This window comes from Maylandia zebra, linkage group LG4 (assembly GCF_041146795.1).
Source record: "Maylandia zebra isolate NMK-2024a linkage group LG4, Mzebra_GT3a, whole genome shotgun sequence".
Taxonomy (NCBI): domain Eukaryota; kingdom Metazoa; phylum Chordata; class Actinopteri; order Cichliformes; family Cichlidae; genus Maylandia; species Maylandia zebra.
Genome location: NC_135170.1, coordinates 36,602,964 through 36,614,297, shown reverse-complemented (window position 1 = coordinate 36,614,297; position 11,334 = coordinate 36,602,964). Strand labels below are relative to the sequence as shown.

The 11,334-nt window shown below is 46.6% G+C and overlaps 1 protein-coding gene across 1 annotated transcript; it reads right to left on the bottom strand.

Annotated features, from left to right (window-relative positions):
- Nucleotides 1-37: 37 nt before the first annotated feature.
- On the bottom strand, nt 38-11,187 carry utp18 (UTP18 small subunit processome component). The gene is made up of 13 exons (XM_004556516.6): nt 10,779-11,187; nt 9,790-9,938; nt 9,587-9,682; nt 9,441-9,514; nt 9,267-9,358; nt 6,966-7,091; nt 6,714-6,888; nt 6,537-6,637; nt 4,138-4,228; nt 3,919-4,042; nt 3,631-3,805; nt 3,417-3,559; nt 38-1,110 (listed from the first exon to the last, which is right to left on the bottom strand). The coding sequence occupies exons 1-13, from the start codon at nt 10,995-10,997 to the stop codon at nt 1,086-1,088; spliced, it is 1,590 nt and encodes a 529-aa protein (XP_004556573.1). The 5' UTR covers nt 10,998-11,187; the 3' UTR covers nt 38-1,085.
- Nucleotides 11,188-11,334: the final 147 nt, after the last annotated feature.

Genomic DNA, 11,334 nt, shown 5'->3' with positions numbered 1-11,334 from the left:
ATTTAATAAATGTTATAAAATAAACATGAAATGAAAACATCATTATTAGATTTATTTATTCATTTAATAAAAGCTTAAATAAAACAGGAAAAAATCTTTCAAACTTTATTTTCGACAAGAATTTGACCTTTGACCTCTGGAACTGTGATGGCAGCAGGTTGGGTGATGCCTGGCTCGAGGGCCAAGTTAACGTGACGGTTGGAAGCGAGCGCTGACGAGTTTTTGGGAGGGACGCGAGCTTTTCATGCTTCAGCCTGAAGGAGGCGGACGGACAGGACCGAGGACATTCCTGCAGCAGCGCGAGCGAGCTGGCAAATCCAGTCTGACGGTTATCTTCCTGTCATCTGATTGGTCACCTCTGCAACTTCCTCAATGCTGACTGATCATGAGACAGCTGTTTGCTGTACCGAAGCTCAATGATGCCAAACAGCTCAAAAATCACTAAATTCACTTGATGTAATCAAATCAAACCAACCAGTCGATCAGTGGAGACGTCACCTGTGCGAGGAATTATGAGACAGACTGTAGAATATTATTATCGACAAATTCAGCCTTCCAACCGGACCTGTATGTGTCATAATGACCCATTATACAGTGTGTGTGTGTGTTTATTACACGATGAGAGCTAATCAGTGATTTCTGTGATGAGATTCTACAAAAGACTTATTTACAATCATTACGAACCTGCAGCTTAAATTCTTCCTCTTTAATTAAAGCTCACTGCGATGTTATTTATCAATAAAATATTTTATCTGAACTCAAAATGAAACTTTGTGTTTTTAAGACAAACAAAAACATTATTTCTACGATGACAGTTCGTCAAATCCACACAAAACGTTTTTTCTTTGACATTTTTGTATTTTGATGATTTTTAGTGAGTTTCATTTGAAACTGTTCAGAACGACGTCAGCGTTTCATAAAACTGGTTTGGAACAAACGGAGGAAACTGCAGGGATCCTCTTTGAGTCTTTATGAAATCACATCATACAAACAATAAAACAAACTCCGCCTCCTGCAGCTGATTGGTCCTCTGCAGGTTTCAGTATTTACAGAAACAGTCTGATTCCTGCTCGAAGCTCCGCCCCTCAGAACTCTTTGTAATGCAGCAACCTGGAGACAGAGAGCAGGGTCAACGTTAGCATGTACGGGAACGTGACGCGAGCCGCACGCGCACACACGTAATCATCTCACAGAAGCCTAAGTGTGTCCAGGTCAGTGTGTCATGGATGTAAATGTGTGTGTGAGACTCGCTCTGGCGCGCTCTCAGCTGTTCCAGCTCTTTACCACACGGGGGCGCTCTTCACCCCAAGAACTCGCTCACTTTGTGACTCTCCAAACAGGATAAACTGGATTTCAAAGTAAAAGCTGTCATGTGATTAGGGGTCAGCAGACCGCGTACATGGCATCAGAGCTCCGCCTCCAAACGTCACACTGCTGCTGAGGCGACCTGTATGTGGTGGCGGTGACTTCACCCTCAGTTTCCTGTTTGACTTTGTGTCGTATTAACAGCTGATCACACAGAAAAGTCCACACTGCCGTTTTTAAACTTTTACCTCCTGCTGTTCACGGACGGGGTCACGATCACATGATCGATTCATGACGACAAGCGCTCAAATCCAACTTTATTTATATAGCGCAAAAGCACAACAGTCGCCTCAAGGCTCTTTATGTTGTAAGGTCGACCCTACAATAACACATACAGAGAAAAACCCAACAATCATATGACCCCCTGTGAGCAGCACTGTGGCGACAGTGGGAAGGAAAAACTCCCTTTTAACAGGAAGAAACCTCCGGCAGAACCAGGCTCAGGGAGGGGCGGGGCCATCTGCTGTGATTGGTTGGGGTGAGAGAAGGAAGACAGGAGAAAGACGCTGTGGAAGAGATGAACCAATCAAAACACGATATAAAAAACCCCACGTAGCATTAGTTGGTGAGGACGTGAGAGGGCGCGTTTTCGGGGATTTGTGATTTTGCCGCCAAAAGCACATGAGATGTAAACGTTGCGTCCAGGTAGAGGACAGGAGGAGGGATACACCTTTAGGTTTCAGGGTTGTGATCTGCCCCGCTGCCTTGTGGTGGACAGGAACTACTTTTTGGAGTGACACATAATTTGCGCGGCGTCTTATAGAGATTGAAAATGTGACGTCATTCAGGGGTAAAACTGCAAAGGATTCTGGGAACTCGTGGCAAGCGGTACTAGCGCACGCAGGCTTTCAATTGAACTCAGTCACACAGCGATAAAAAGAAACACAAAAATGTCAAGAAGCCGTTGTATTATTAACTGCAATAGCCGGTCGCATGACAGCCACGGGAAGCCGACGGGTAAAGAGATCGTTTTTATCGGATTACGTCGTTGAAGAGAAATTGTTCGAGCCATGTTTCCGAAGTAACAAAGAGGCGACGGATGGCCTGGATTGCAGCCATTCAAAGATCAAATATAACGTCCCAGAACTCTCCAGCTCACAGGTTAGTCTGCTCACTAATTGCCCAGTACGATTACAGCATACAGTATTATTGTCACTGCTACATTTCTGTGATGAACCAGAAATTATTTCCACTACTAATTAATTACCGTTGTGCTCAAAGATTATATTAATAAACGGTTAACGAATGTGTATTTATGGAGACGATTTGTGAGACTGGTAAACTTATGATACGTACGATGGTCTTTACTTTCTACACGGTGCATTTCAAGGTCCTGCACCCATCCGTCAGTAAACTGTACCTGGGCTTGTTGCAGTGACCTGAAGTTACTAAACTTCATGAGTGTGTGCACTCACTCCAAGAACCGTATGATTATAAATATGAGCGTGGTGAAAGTTGGGCAGCACGCTGACGTCTTTTGTCCCTCTGTGTGCTCGTAAGGGTCTTACCCTTTCACTCCTTTGATTTTTTTCCTCGTATCTTTTCTTTGTCTTTTCGTCGAGTCCGTCTTTGTACGGACCGGCATTGTTCTGCTTCGTTTTGTACAGAACTTTTGTGGGGGGCAAAGAAAAAGCAAGAATTTATTGGAACCGGAGAATGAACGTTTTGCGGTGCTGCAAGTGCTTGCGTTTGATGCGGTACTTGGATTGTTTTGCCACGAGTTCCCGGCATGCAATGCGCGAAAGTCACGTGGTCTGTCGATCTCTATTGTGACCGCTTCTGTAACGGGCTTGAAGACCTGCCCGAGGCCATCACGGCGTTTTCAGGTAAACGGTTTGTAAAAATAGTTTCTAAACAGTTTTTGTTTGCAGTTATGACATCATGCTGGCGTGCGACACACTCCGGTCTGACGCTCGTGTGCATTTGAAGAAATACGTGCACATTCAGACGCACGAGGCTGAACACAAGGCGGGGCAAATACAAAGAAGAGTTAGAGGTTAAAAAATCCGGACTCCAGAGGGTCACGCCTGTGGGACCACAGACTGTCTCACCTGTAGAGGGGGGCGTGGCCTTTGTTGTTAGCCAGTGAGAAGAAGCCGCTGTGCGGGGAGAAGTCGAGGCAGCTGGCTCGATAAACGATCTTCCTCTTGGCAACGGGGAAGTTGGAGAAGACGGTGAGGCTGGGCAGGTGCACCTGAGGACAAAGGTAAACCGTTAATGCTCTTCATCATCGCCATCGTCATCATCATCACTGCCGTCTCTCACCAGCCGCACAGCCTCGTCCTCTGCGCGGGACGCAATGGCCAGGATCTCCGATGTGGGGTTAAAGGTCAGGGCGGTTGCTGAGGTCAGCAGGTTCATCACTGCCTTCAGAGGCTTCGGATTGGCTGAATTAAGACACGCCTCCTGAGAGTAGACGTTGACCACACCGGACTGAGAGCTGAAAAAAAAAAAAAAAGAGCTCAGCACTGAGCACTCCGGCGTCTTTAACCTTAAATAACACACAGCTCTCAGCCAATCAGAGAGCAGCACGGTTACGAGGGCGTGTCTTACCCACAGGCCAGGTACTGCCCGTTTTGAGACGTGGCGATGGAAGTTCCCCTCACGCAGCCGTCGTCCGTAAACCTGTTCACACACCGACTGCTGCGCATGTCCCACACATACACCTCCCCATCCTCTGCGCACACACACACACACACACACACACACACACACAAAGATTAATCACATGACATGAGCAGGAACACACACGCCCACCTTTCCTCGACTTACCTGAGTTTGCAAAGACTTTGCTGCCATCAGGAGAGAACGCGACGCCGCTGACATCACCGTTTATCTTCATACTGCGAACCACCTCCTTTGTCTGCACACACACAGATTTTTCTAATATTAGAGTTTCATCAGTTCACCTGTCCATGCTTCCGATTGGTCACATTGCAAGCTCCGCCTCTGTCAGAGATACACTGTAGCTATGTCCCAATCCAGCGGCCGCACACCTCGTAGTGCGCATTTGTAGACCGATTACGTCACAGCGACACGACGAAGGCTGTCCCAATCTAAAGTGTTCTCTTTGTGCACTTCGTGGTCCCATATATCCCACAATTCATAGCGCGGCGGTGGGTGTGGATAATTTGTTCAGAAAAAAAAAAAGGTGGATGGCTGAAGCGGGGCAGCCGAAAAGTTAAACTGTCAAAAGTAAGAACTGAATATTGAGTCTCTTTATGTGCGAATGTTTAATAACGAAGAACATTAAAACATTACTGTTGGCCACATGTCTGCAAAGTTATGTCAGTCATATATCCACAAACACAACGAGCTGAAAGTCAGTGATGCTGCTCGGTTTGCAGTCCTGAATATCACGGCACAAGCAGGATCCACTGCACTGTTAATGTTAGCTATGTTATATTGCTGCCTCTGTTCGGTGGTGTCGAGCCAAACGGACTTTAACGTGTGTTTGAACGAGCTGACGGTTCACTCGTTAAGCTGAAAGAAAGATGCTTTAATCACAGCAGTCACACATGTGTCCACTGCACCATCTGGAACTCCTCTTGTTTACACTCGTAATAACACAAACACTAAATCCTCCTGTTGTGTAGCAGTGTGTACACCTGAGACTGCCACCTGTCTGTCTGTCCTGCACTCTCTCTCTGTTTCTTTCTCTCTGATTGTGGAATAAAAGTATGAACATGTGTTTATAAGTTACACTTGTGTTTGAATCCTGCAGCTTATCACACATTTGATGTCCATGTGTGACGACTGCAAGTGTCCAGAGTGAGGACAGACTGAGGGACCCACTGCTGCACATCATCTGTGAGGCTTTGCACCCCTGATGATCCACCAGGACAAACTCGGCAGTGTGTGAGGAAGAGGAGGAGGAAGAGCCAGCAGCAGCTGACAGATGGAGAGAATAGACAGACTGTTCCCTGTTTGTGAAGGACTGCTAGGAAAGTTTAACATAACTGTCTGTGCTGAATCAGTCTTATTAGGTAATGTTCAAATAATGTGATCATCCCAGTGTTTCCAGTGTGGGAGAAAGTACTCAGAGTACTCAGGGCCTTCAAGTTACACACTATGAAAGGCAGCAACAAGTTTAATGTTCAGAAACCTAAAGTCTGTATCAGCAGCAGAATGGAGCTAAAATAAATGTTGGTTTCAGTTCTATGAAGCTTTGAGTATTTTGGATCAGTAGCTGCTGTGTTTGTTGCATCATATTGCTGTAATTGTTTATATGCTTTATATATTCTGAGCTAAGTTGATCTATAGTGTTACATCATATTCTACAAGGATGTTATGTGTTTGTAGACTTTCTGCCCAGTTTGACCCATTTAGCAGACGCCAGCCTGTTTAAGGCTCTGATATCTATTCTGTGTGACTTACAGCAGTTATGACATGGTCTGATTTTCTCACCCAATAAAGGAATATTTCATATATCAGTCTACTCTTCATTCTATCAGACACAGTTATCACAGCTTGTACATTTGCTTTTTACACATATATGTAAGCATTGAGCCAAATTTAGTACCAACATATTAAACGAACAATATTTGTCTCTTCTATATAACACATCTATATATACACTGTCACAGATACTCGTCTTTGAGTGAAGATTTAAGGTGATGGGAAATATAAATAACTGCAACTTGTATCTTTGACCCAGAGTTCAAGCTCACTGCTGTAATAAATCATAATAATCTGACAATAACTTTAATATTGTCCATATTATATTTACATCACCACAGTGAGATGACGTTAGTCTCATGAACAACATTAACTAATTGTTATTTACTAACTAATCTTAAATGACTGTTCAGTGCAGACATGAAGCCCAACACGCATGTTTCAGTCTCGTGGTCTCAGCCTCAGATACTCAGCTGATCTCATAAATAAACAAACAAAAAAACATTTGTTCTCCTTCATTTCTGTCACTCAAAGCTGTATGAAACGTTTCCAGCTGTTAGTATCATGGTTGCTAGGCAACATGAGCAGCGCGACGAAGGCCAGACCGTCCCGTTTCACGAGCCTCGTTCTTCTGGCCTTCTCGCACTTCAGAGTACCCGCCCCACGTAGTCTGCGAAGTGCGGGTACTATGAAGTGTGCGGTTGCTGGATTGGGACACAGCTTGAGTTATCGGGAGGACTCAGGAGAGGGGAGGGGCGAGGGGGAGGAGTTACCTTGAGGGTGAGGACGTGCAGGTATCCGTTGGTGCCTGTGAGCAGCAGAGCGCCTCCTTCAGGACACACGGAGAACTCCTTCACTCGAGCTTCATTCAGACCTGATGACAAACAAACATGCTCTTAATTTGAAATCCCGGGAACCTCCTCCTCCCCTGACCTCTGACCCCGCCTCACCTCTGACGGTGTGCACAGGTGAGACCCGGCCCTCCATCATGTCGTACAGGTAGAACATCTTGTTCTTGAGGCTGGTGGCGATCACCATCTCCCCGTCCACGCTGAACTGCGCCTTGTGGACGGGGAAGCGCTCCAGGTGGATGCTCTGGATCTTCGGGTTCGTCTTCCCGTCCACCTGAAGAGGAGGAAGGTCAAAATCACGTGACCCCTCCCACCTGAGCCTAACACCTGAGCAGAGAGGCTCGACCGTACCTGGAACAGGGAGACGGACTGGTCGAGGCCGGCCGTCATGACGACTTGAGCGCTGGGGTGGAACTGGACAGTGGTCAGCCTGTCCTCAGACGGACGGGTGCTGTTGGCGTGGAGACACTTCTTCACCTGATTACGAACGCAGAGACGACAGGAAGTCAGACCCGATGTTTTAACAAGTGCTCGTCTGTGTGTGTTTATAACAAATGACAGCATCAAACTACTTCACCTGTGAGCTACAGAACAGAAATCAGCTGTTTTTCTAATGGAGTCTGGCAGGAAGCACGCCACAGGTTTTACATGAACCCTTCAGCTTCAGTCTGAGGACGGGGTTTTGCATCGACAGCCAGAAAGCCACATGAACTCACTCATGAACAGCAGAACAGAAAATTAGCAGATTTTGAATGGAGTCTGGTAGAAAATGACCTGAACCAAGTTTGCAAGCTGAGCCTGAAACTGCTGTGCAAGAGAATCTAAAATTCAGAGGATTTTAAATGAAGTTTGGTGGCAAAACTGTCAGTAAACAGCCGTCTGACCTCACTTTATTAATCTGTAAAAACAAACAAAATTCAAGTGAAGAGCTCAGAATTCACTCGAAGCGCCGTGAGGCATCAAACATGTTTTTAACAAAGCCCATGTTAGCATGTTGCTCTTGACGAAGGCTTTCGCACTTTTCTCCTCCTCCTCTCCCTTAGCTTCCCTGCCTAGCCTCTTGTGTCCTTGTCTCGTCTCGTGTTTTTTGTATTACTTTCCCTGGAACTCTCTCACAGTCTGTTCTCTAAAACCTAAAAGAGAATTATGGATTTGATCAACTGATCAACTGGTGCGTTCGACACCCTTTCTCAACGAGAAGTCTGGGCTCAGGTGAACCTGACTGCTGAAGATATCTACCTATGAACCATGGTAACAGGGTTCTGGCGGATCGGAGCTGGCTTGGCCCTGACTTATCGGAGAATTAAGGAAGCGGAACCGGCTGTTCAAACCCCCACAAGGCTGCCCGCTGGGATTGGAACGATGGGACGAGGCGTGAGTTTCTCAAAATGGACTCATTGAGTCAGCACGGAGAAGATCTTGGAGAACGCACGGCTGCCGTGAACACTCAGAACAAGAGCTCTGAATGAAAAACTGGATTACATCTGGAGGGGCTCGCTCGAACAACACCCCTGAGCGCAAATTCGATCACATCTTGGGGAAGTGCACTGCGGTCGTGAGTGTAACAACCTGCTCTTTGAGCAAAAAGAACGACAACATCACGGAACGTAAGTTTGGAAAACATCATAGAAAGCTCGCGGCTCTCCAACGGGAGAGTGAGAGACCAGTGTTGGACTGTAGAACAGCTTTGAAATTCATATGAGCTGTTCGCACTAAAGTAAAAAGCACCATCACTTCATGAGGAGACTCCTTTGGCACCAGCTGCGGTTGCAAGGCTGGAGCTGAACAACAACACCCTGATAACGACTGTGTTGAGTCTGTTCTTCCTGTTCCATGCAAGGCCACCTGGGTTGGCTGGAAGACTGTTTACTGAGCCTGGCAGGGTGAAGGACACTGTCTCAGCTGAACTCTGGACACGGACGGACGGACGGACGGACGGACGGACGGACGGACGGACACACACACACACACACACACACACACACACACACACACACACCCTTTCCAAACGCCTTCGATGCTTATTCCCTTCCGATGCTGACGGTGGATCATGGAGACCAGCGCACGCAGGCCCGGATGTGTCTACATCGGCGGTCTCTCACCTTTATCCCCCTGCTGCTTGTCATGTGTTTCTTTGGTGTATTACGAGTGTTTTCATGTGCAGAGGTGTTTTTTCTGTGCTCAAACTGATCTCCCTGTTGGAGTTCAGTCTGGGGGGAGTTATTTTTCTCCTCATCTTTCCTCATGTGGTGCATTCTCCATGTTATACCTCTCTGACCTGTCTTCCCCATGTGATGTTTGTGTCATGTATGTATGGTCGGGGGGTAAGATGGCGCCACCATTGCGTGCAATATGTCAGCAGCCTTATGAAATTTCCCCTTGTGGGACTAATAAAGGTATATCAAATCACACAGTCACTGCTGCTAAAATGATCCATATTCTGAATGGAGTCTGGCAACCACGTCACACCAGATTCAGCAGATGCTACAAAGCCTCACATCCTGTTCTCAGACACAAACTTATCCCAGCACCGGTGTAACACTCATCGCTCTGTAACATTACCTACAGCAAACACGTAAAATGAGCAATATTTTGAATGGAGTCTGGTGGAACAGCCTGACAGACAAACAGAAGCCTGCTGGACTCACTGACCCTCAGGATGCCGCTGGGCAGGCTGTCCGAGGACGCCACAAAGTTTCCCGTCCTCCTCAGTAGGTCATCCTCCTCATCTTCATCCTCCTCAGCTTCAGGAACACAGAGACGCAGAGTCTGAGTTTCTGTCGACTGAAAACACTCTTAAAATAATAAAAACATTTTAGATTCTACCTCTCCTCCTCCTCCTCCTCTTCTGGTCGCTGCTCTCCGCCCATGATGGCGTTCCTCCCATCGCCTTCTGGAACCTGAAACACACGCAGCACACGTCCAGGTGTGTTTATAGGTGTGTGTGTGCATCTGTGTGCGTGCATACTCACTGCTCCCTCATCCTCTGCTGCAGTTTCTGTTTGGTCATGGTGGACTCTGCCTCGCCTTTCATCAGGTTTCTACGGAAACGGTGCTTCATGTCCACCCTGAAACACACCAACACCTCAGCATCATCACGCGAGTCTTCACTCACCACAATCATCTTTGATTTCCCGCTTTCAGCCTAAAACACGTCTTATTGTGAAACACTCACTCTTCCTCCAGCTCGTCATCCTCGTCCACCCACGCCGCTTTCTTCCAAGCCTGCGGCTCCTGCCGCATTCCGCCCTCATCCTCAGACTCCTTTGCCTCCTCTTCATCTTTGTCCTCCAGCAGCAGGAGTCCGGTTTGGTCCTCGTCCTCCTGCTCAGGGAACAGGAAGCATCAGTGAAAAACCAAAACCTGACCTGAACCCAGCACGATTCATCACCAAGCTCCACAAACCAGACTCCATTCAAAAATTCACCCAGTTTTACAGCATCGTTCAAACGGGAGGTGACCTGACATTAAAGTGTTTCACCACTAAAACTCTTCTTCACCTGGTGCTCAGTTATTCAGCGGGTCTAAGCCAAAGTCCTACACAGTCATCTTCGTCTTATATATACAAAAGTTTCAGCTTCTGAGCAGGGAAAGAAAAACAAGACTTTTTTTAAATGGAGTCTGGTGGTAGATAACTGTCAGCCTGGTTCACACACAAACAGAGGCAATCTAAATTAGAAGACTTTTAAATGGAGTCTGGCGGTAAACCCAAAGGTTTAATGGTTTGTTGGAAAACTTCGTAACCTTAGTTTTCAGAGTAATATCTGCTCATGCGCACGAGAACAAAAGTCAGGGATATTTTGAATGGAGTTTGGTTGATACAAGTTAAGCTTGAACAGATTACAGACATCGTGGCTGTTAATTAGCCAGCCGAGTTTACCAGAAACACCCCGCAAACTTTTGTAAATGTCAAACTTTGTCTTTACGTAAACAGTTTTGCGCCTGTGCAAGAACATTTGAAGCCGATCGCAGGAAACGGAGAGTTTTTCAGGTAACAAAGATTTTCGTGACTTTTCTTTCAGGTCAGTTAAACCGAATTTACCACAAATAACTGCGTTTCATGAGAGTTACGGCAGCTCAGTCTCAGAGGCAGAGGTTTCCAGTTAGTGTCCAAAAAAGTTTAAATGAGCTGTTTTTTTAAACGGTCTCTGGTGAGAACGTCACCTCCACGAGTCTCTCCAGCAGCTCCTCCTCGGCCCCGAACACCAGCTCCTCCAGCAGCTTCACCGAGCTGTTCTTCTCCCCCAGCACCGCCAGGTTCTTTACGTTCCTCTGCCGCTCCTCCTCTTCTTCCACCAGGCTAGACTGCGGGAGTTTCGCCCTCTTCTTGGCCGGCTGTTTGCCCTCATCGGCCGGCAGCTTAATGAAGCTCATGTCCTCCATGTTTGTTCCGTCCTCTGCACCAAACTCCAATCAGAAAACTGCGACTTTAAGCCAGCCTCACAACACTTGTAATCCTTTTCTTAGCATGAAGCAGACTGTGTTGCACATGTGGAGACCAGTGCGTGTTTTTTCCCCTCACTCGCAGTGCAATCACGTGCTTCCGGTGAGATGACCTCCGAACCCGGAAAAACAAAGTCCGCCCCCTAGTGATTGAAAGCAGAAATGCCAAAAAGAAATTAGATTTTTAGTTTTTAAACTCTAACTTTAAACTCAGTCTCCACATAAATATCAAATAATATAATTACTGAATTAATGTTCTGTTTTTTCTAAATGATAT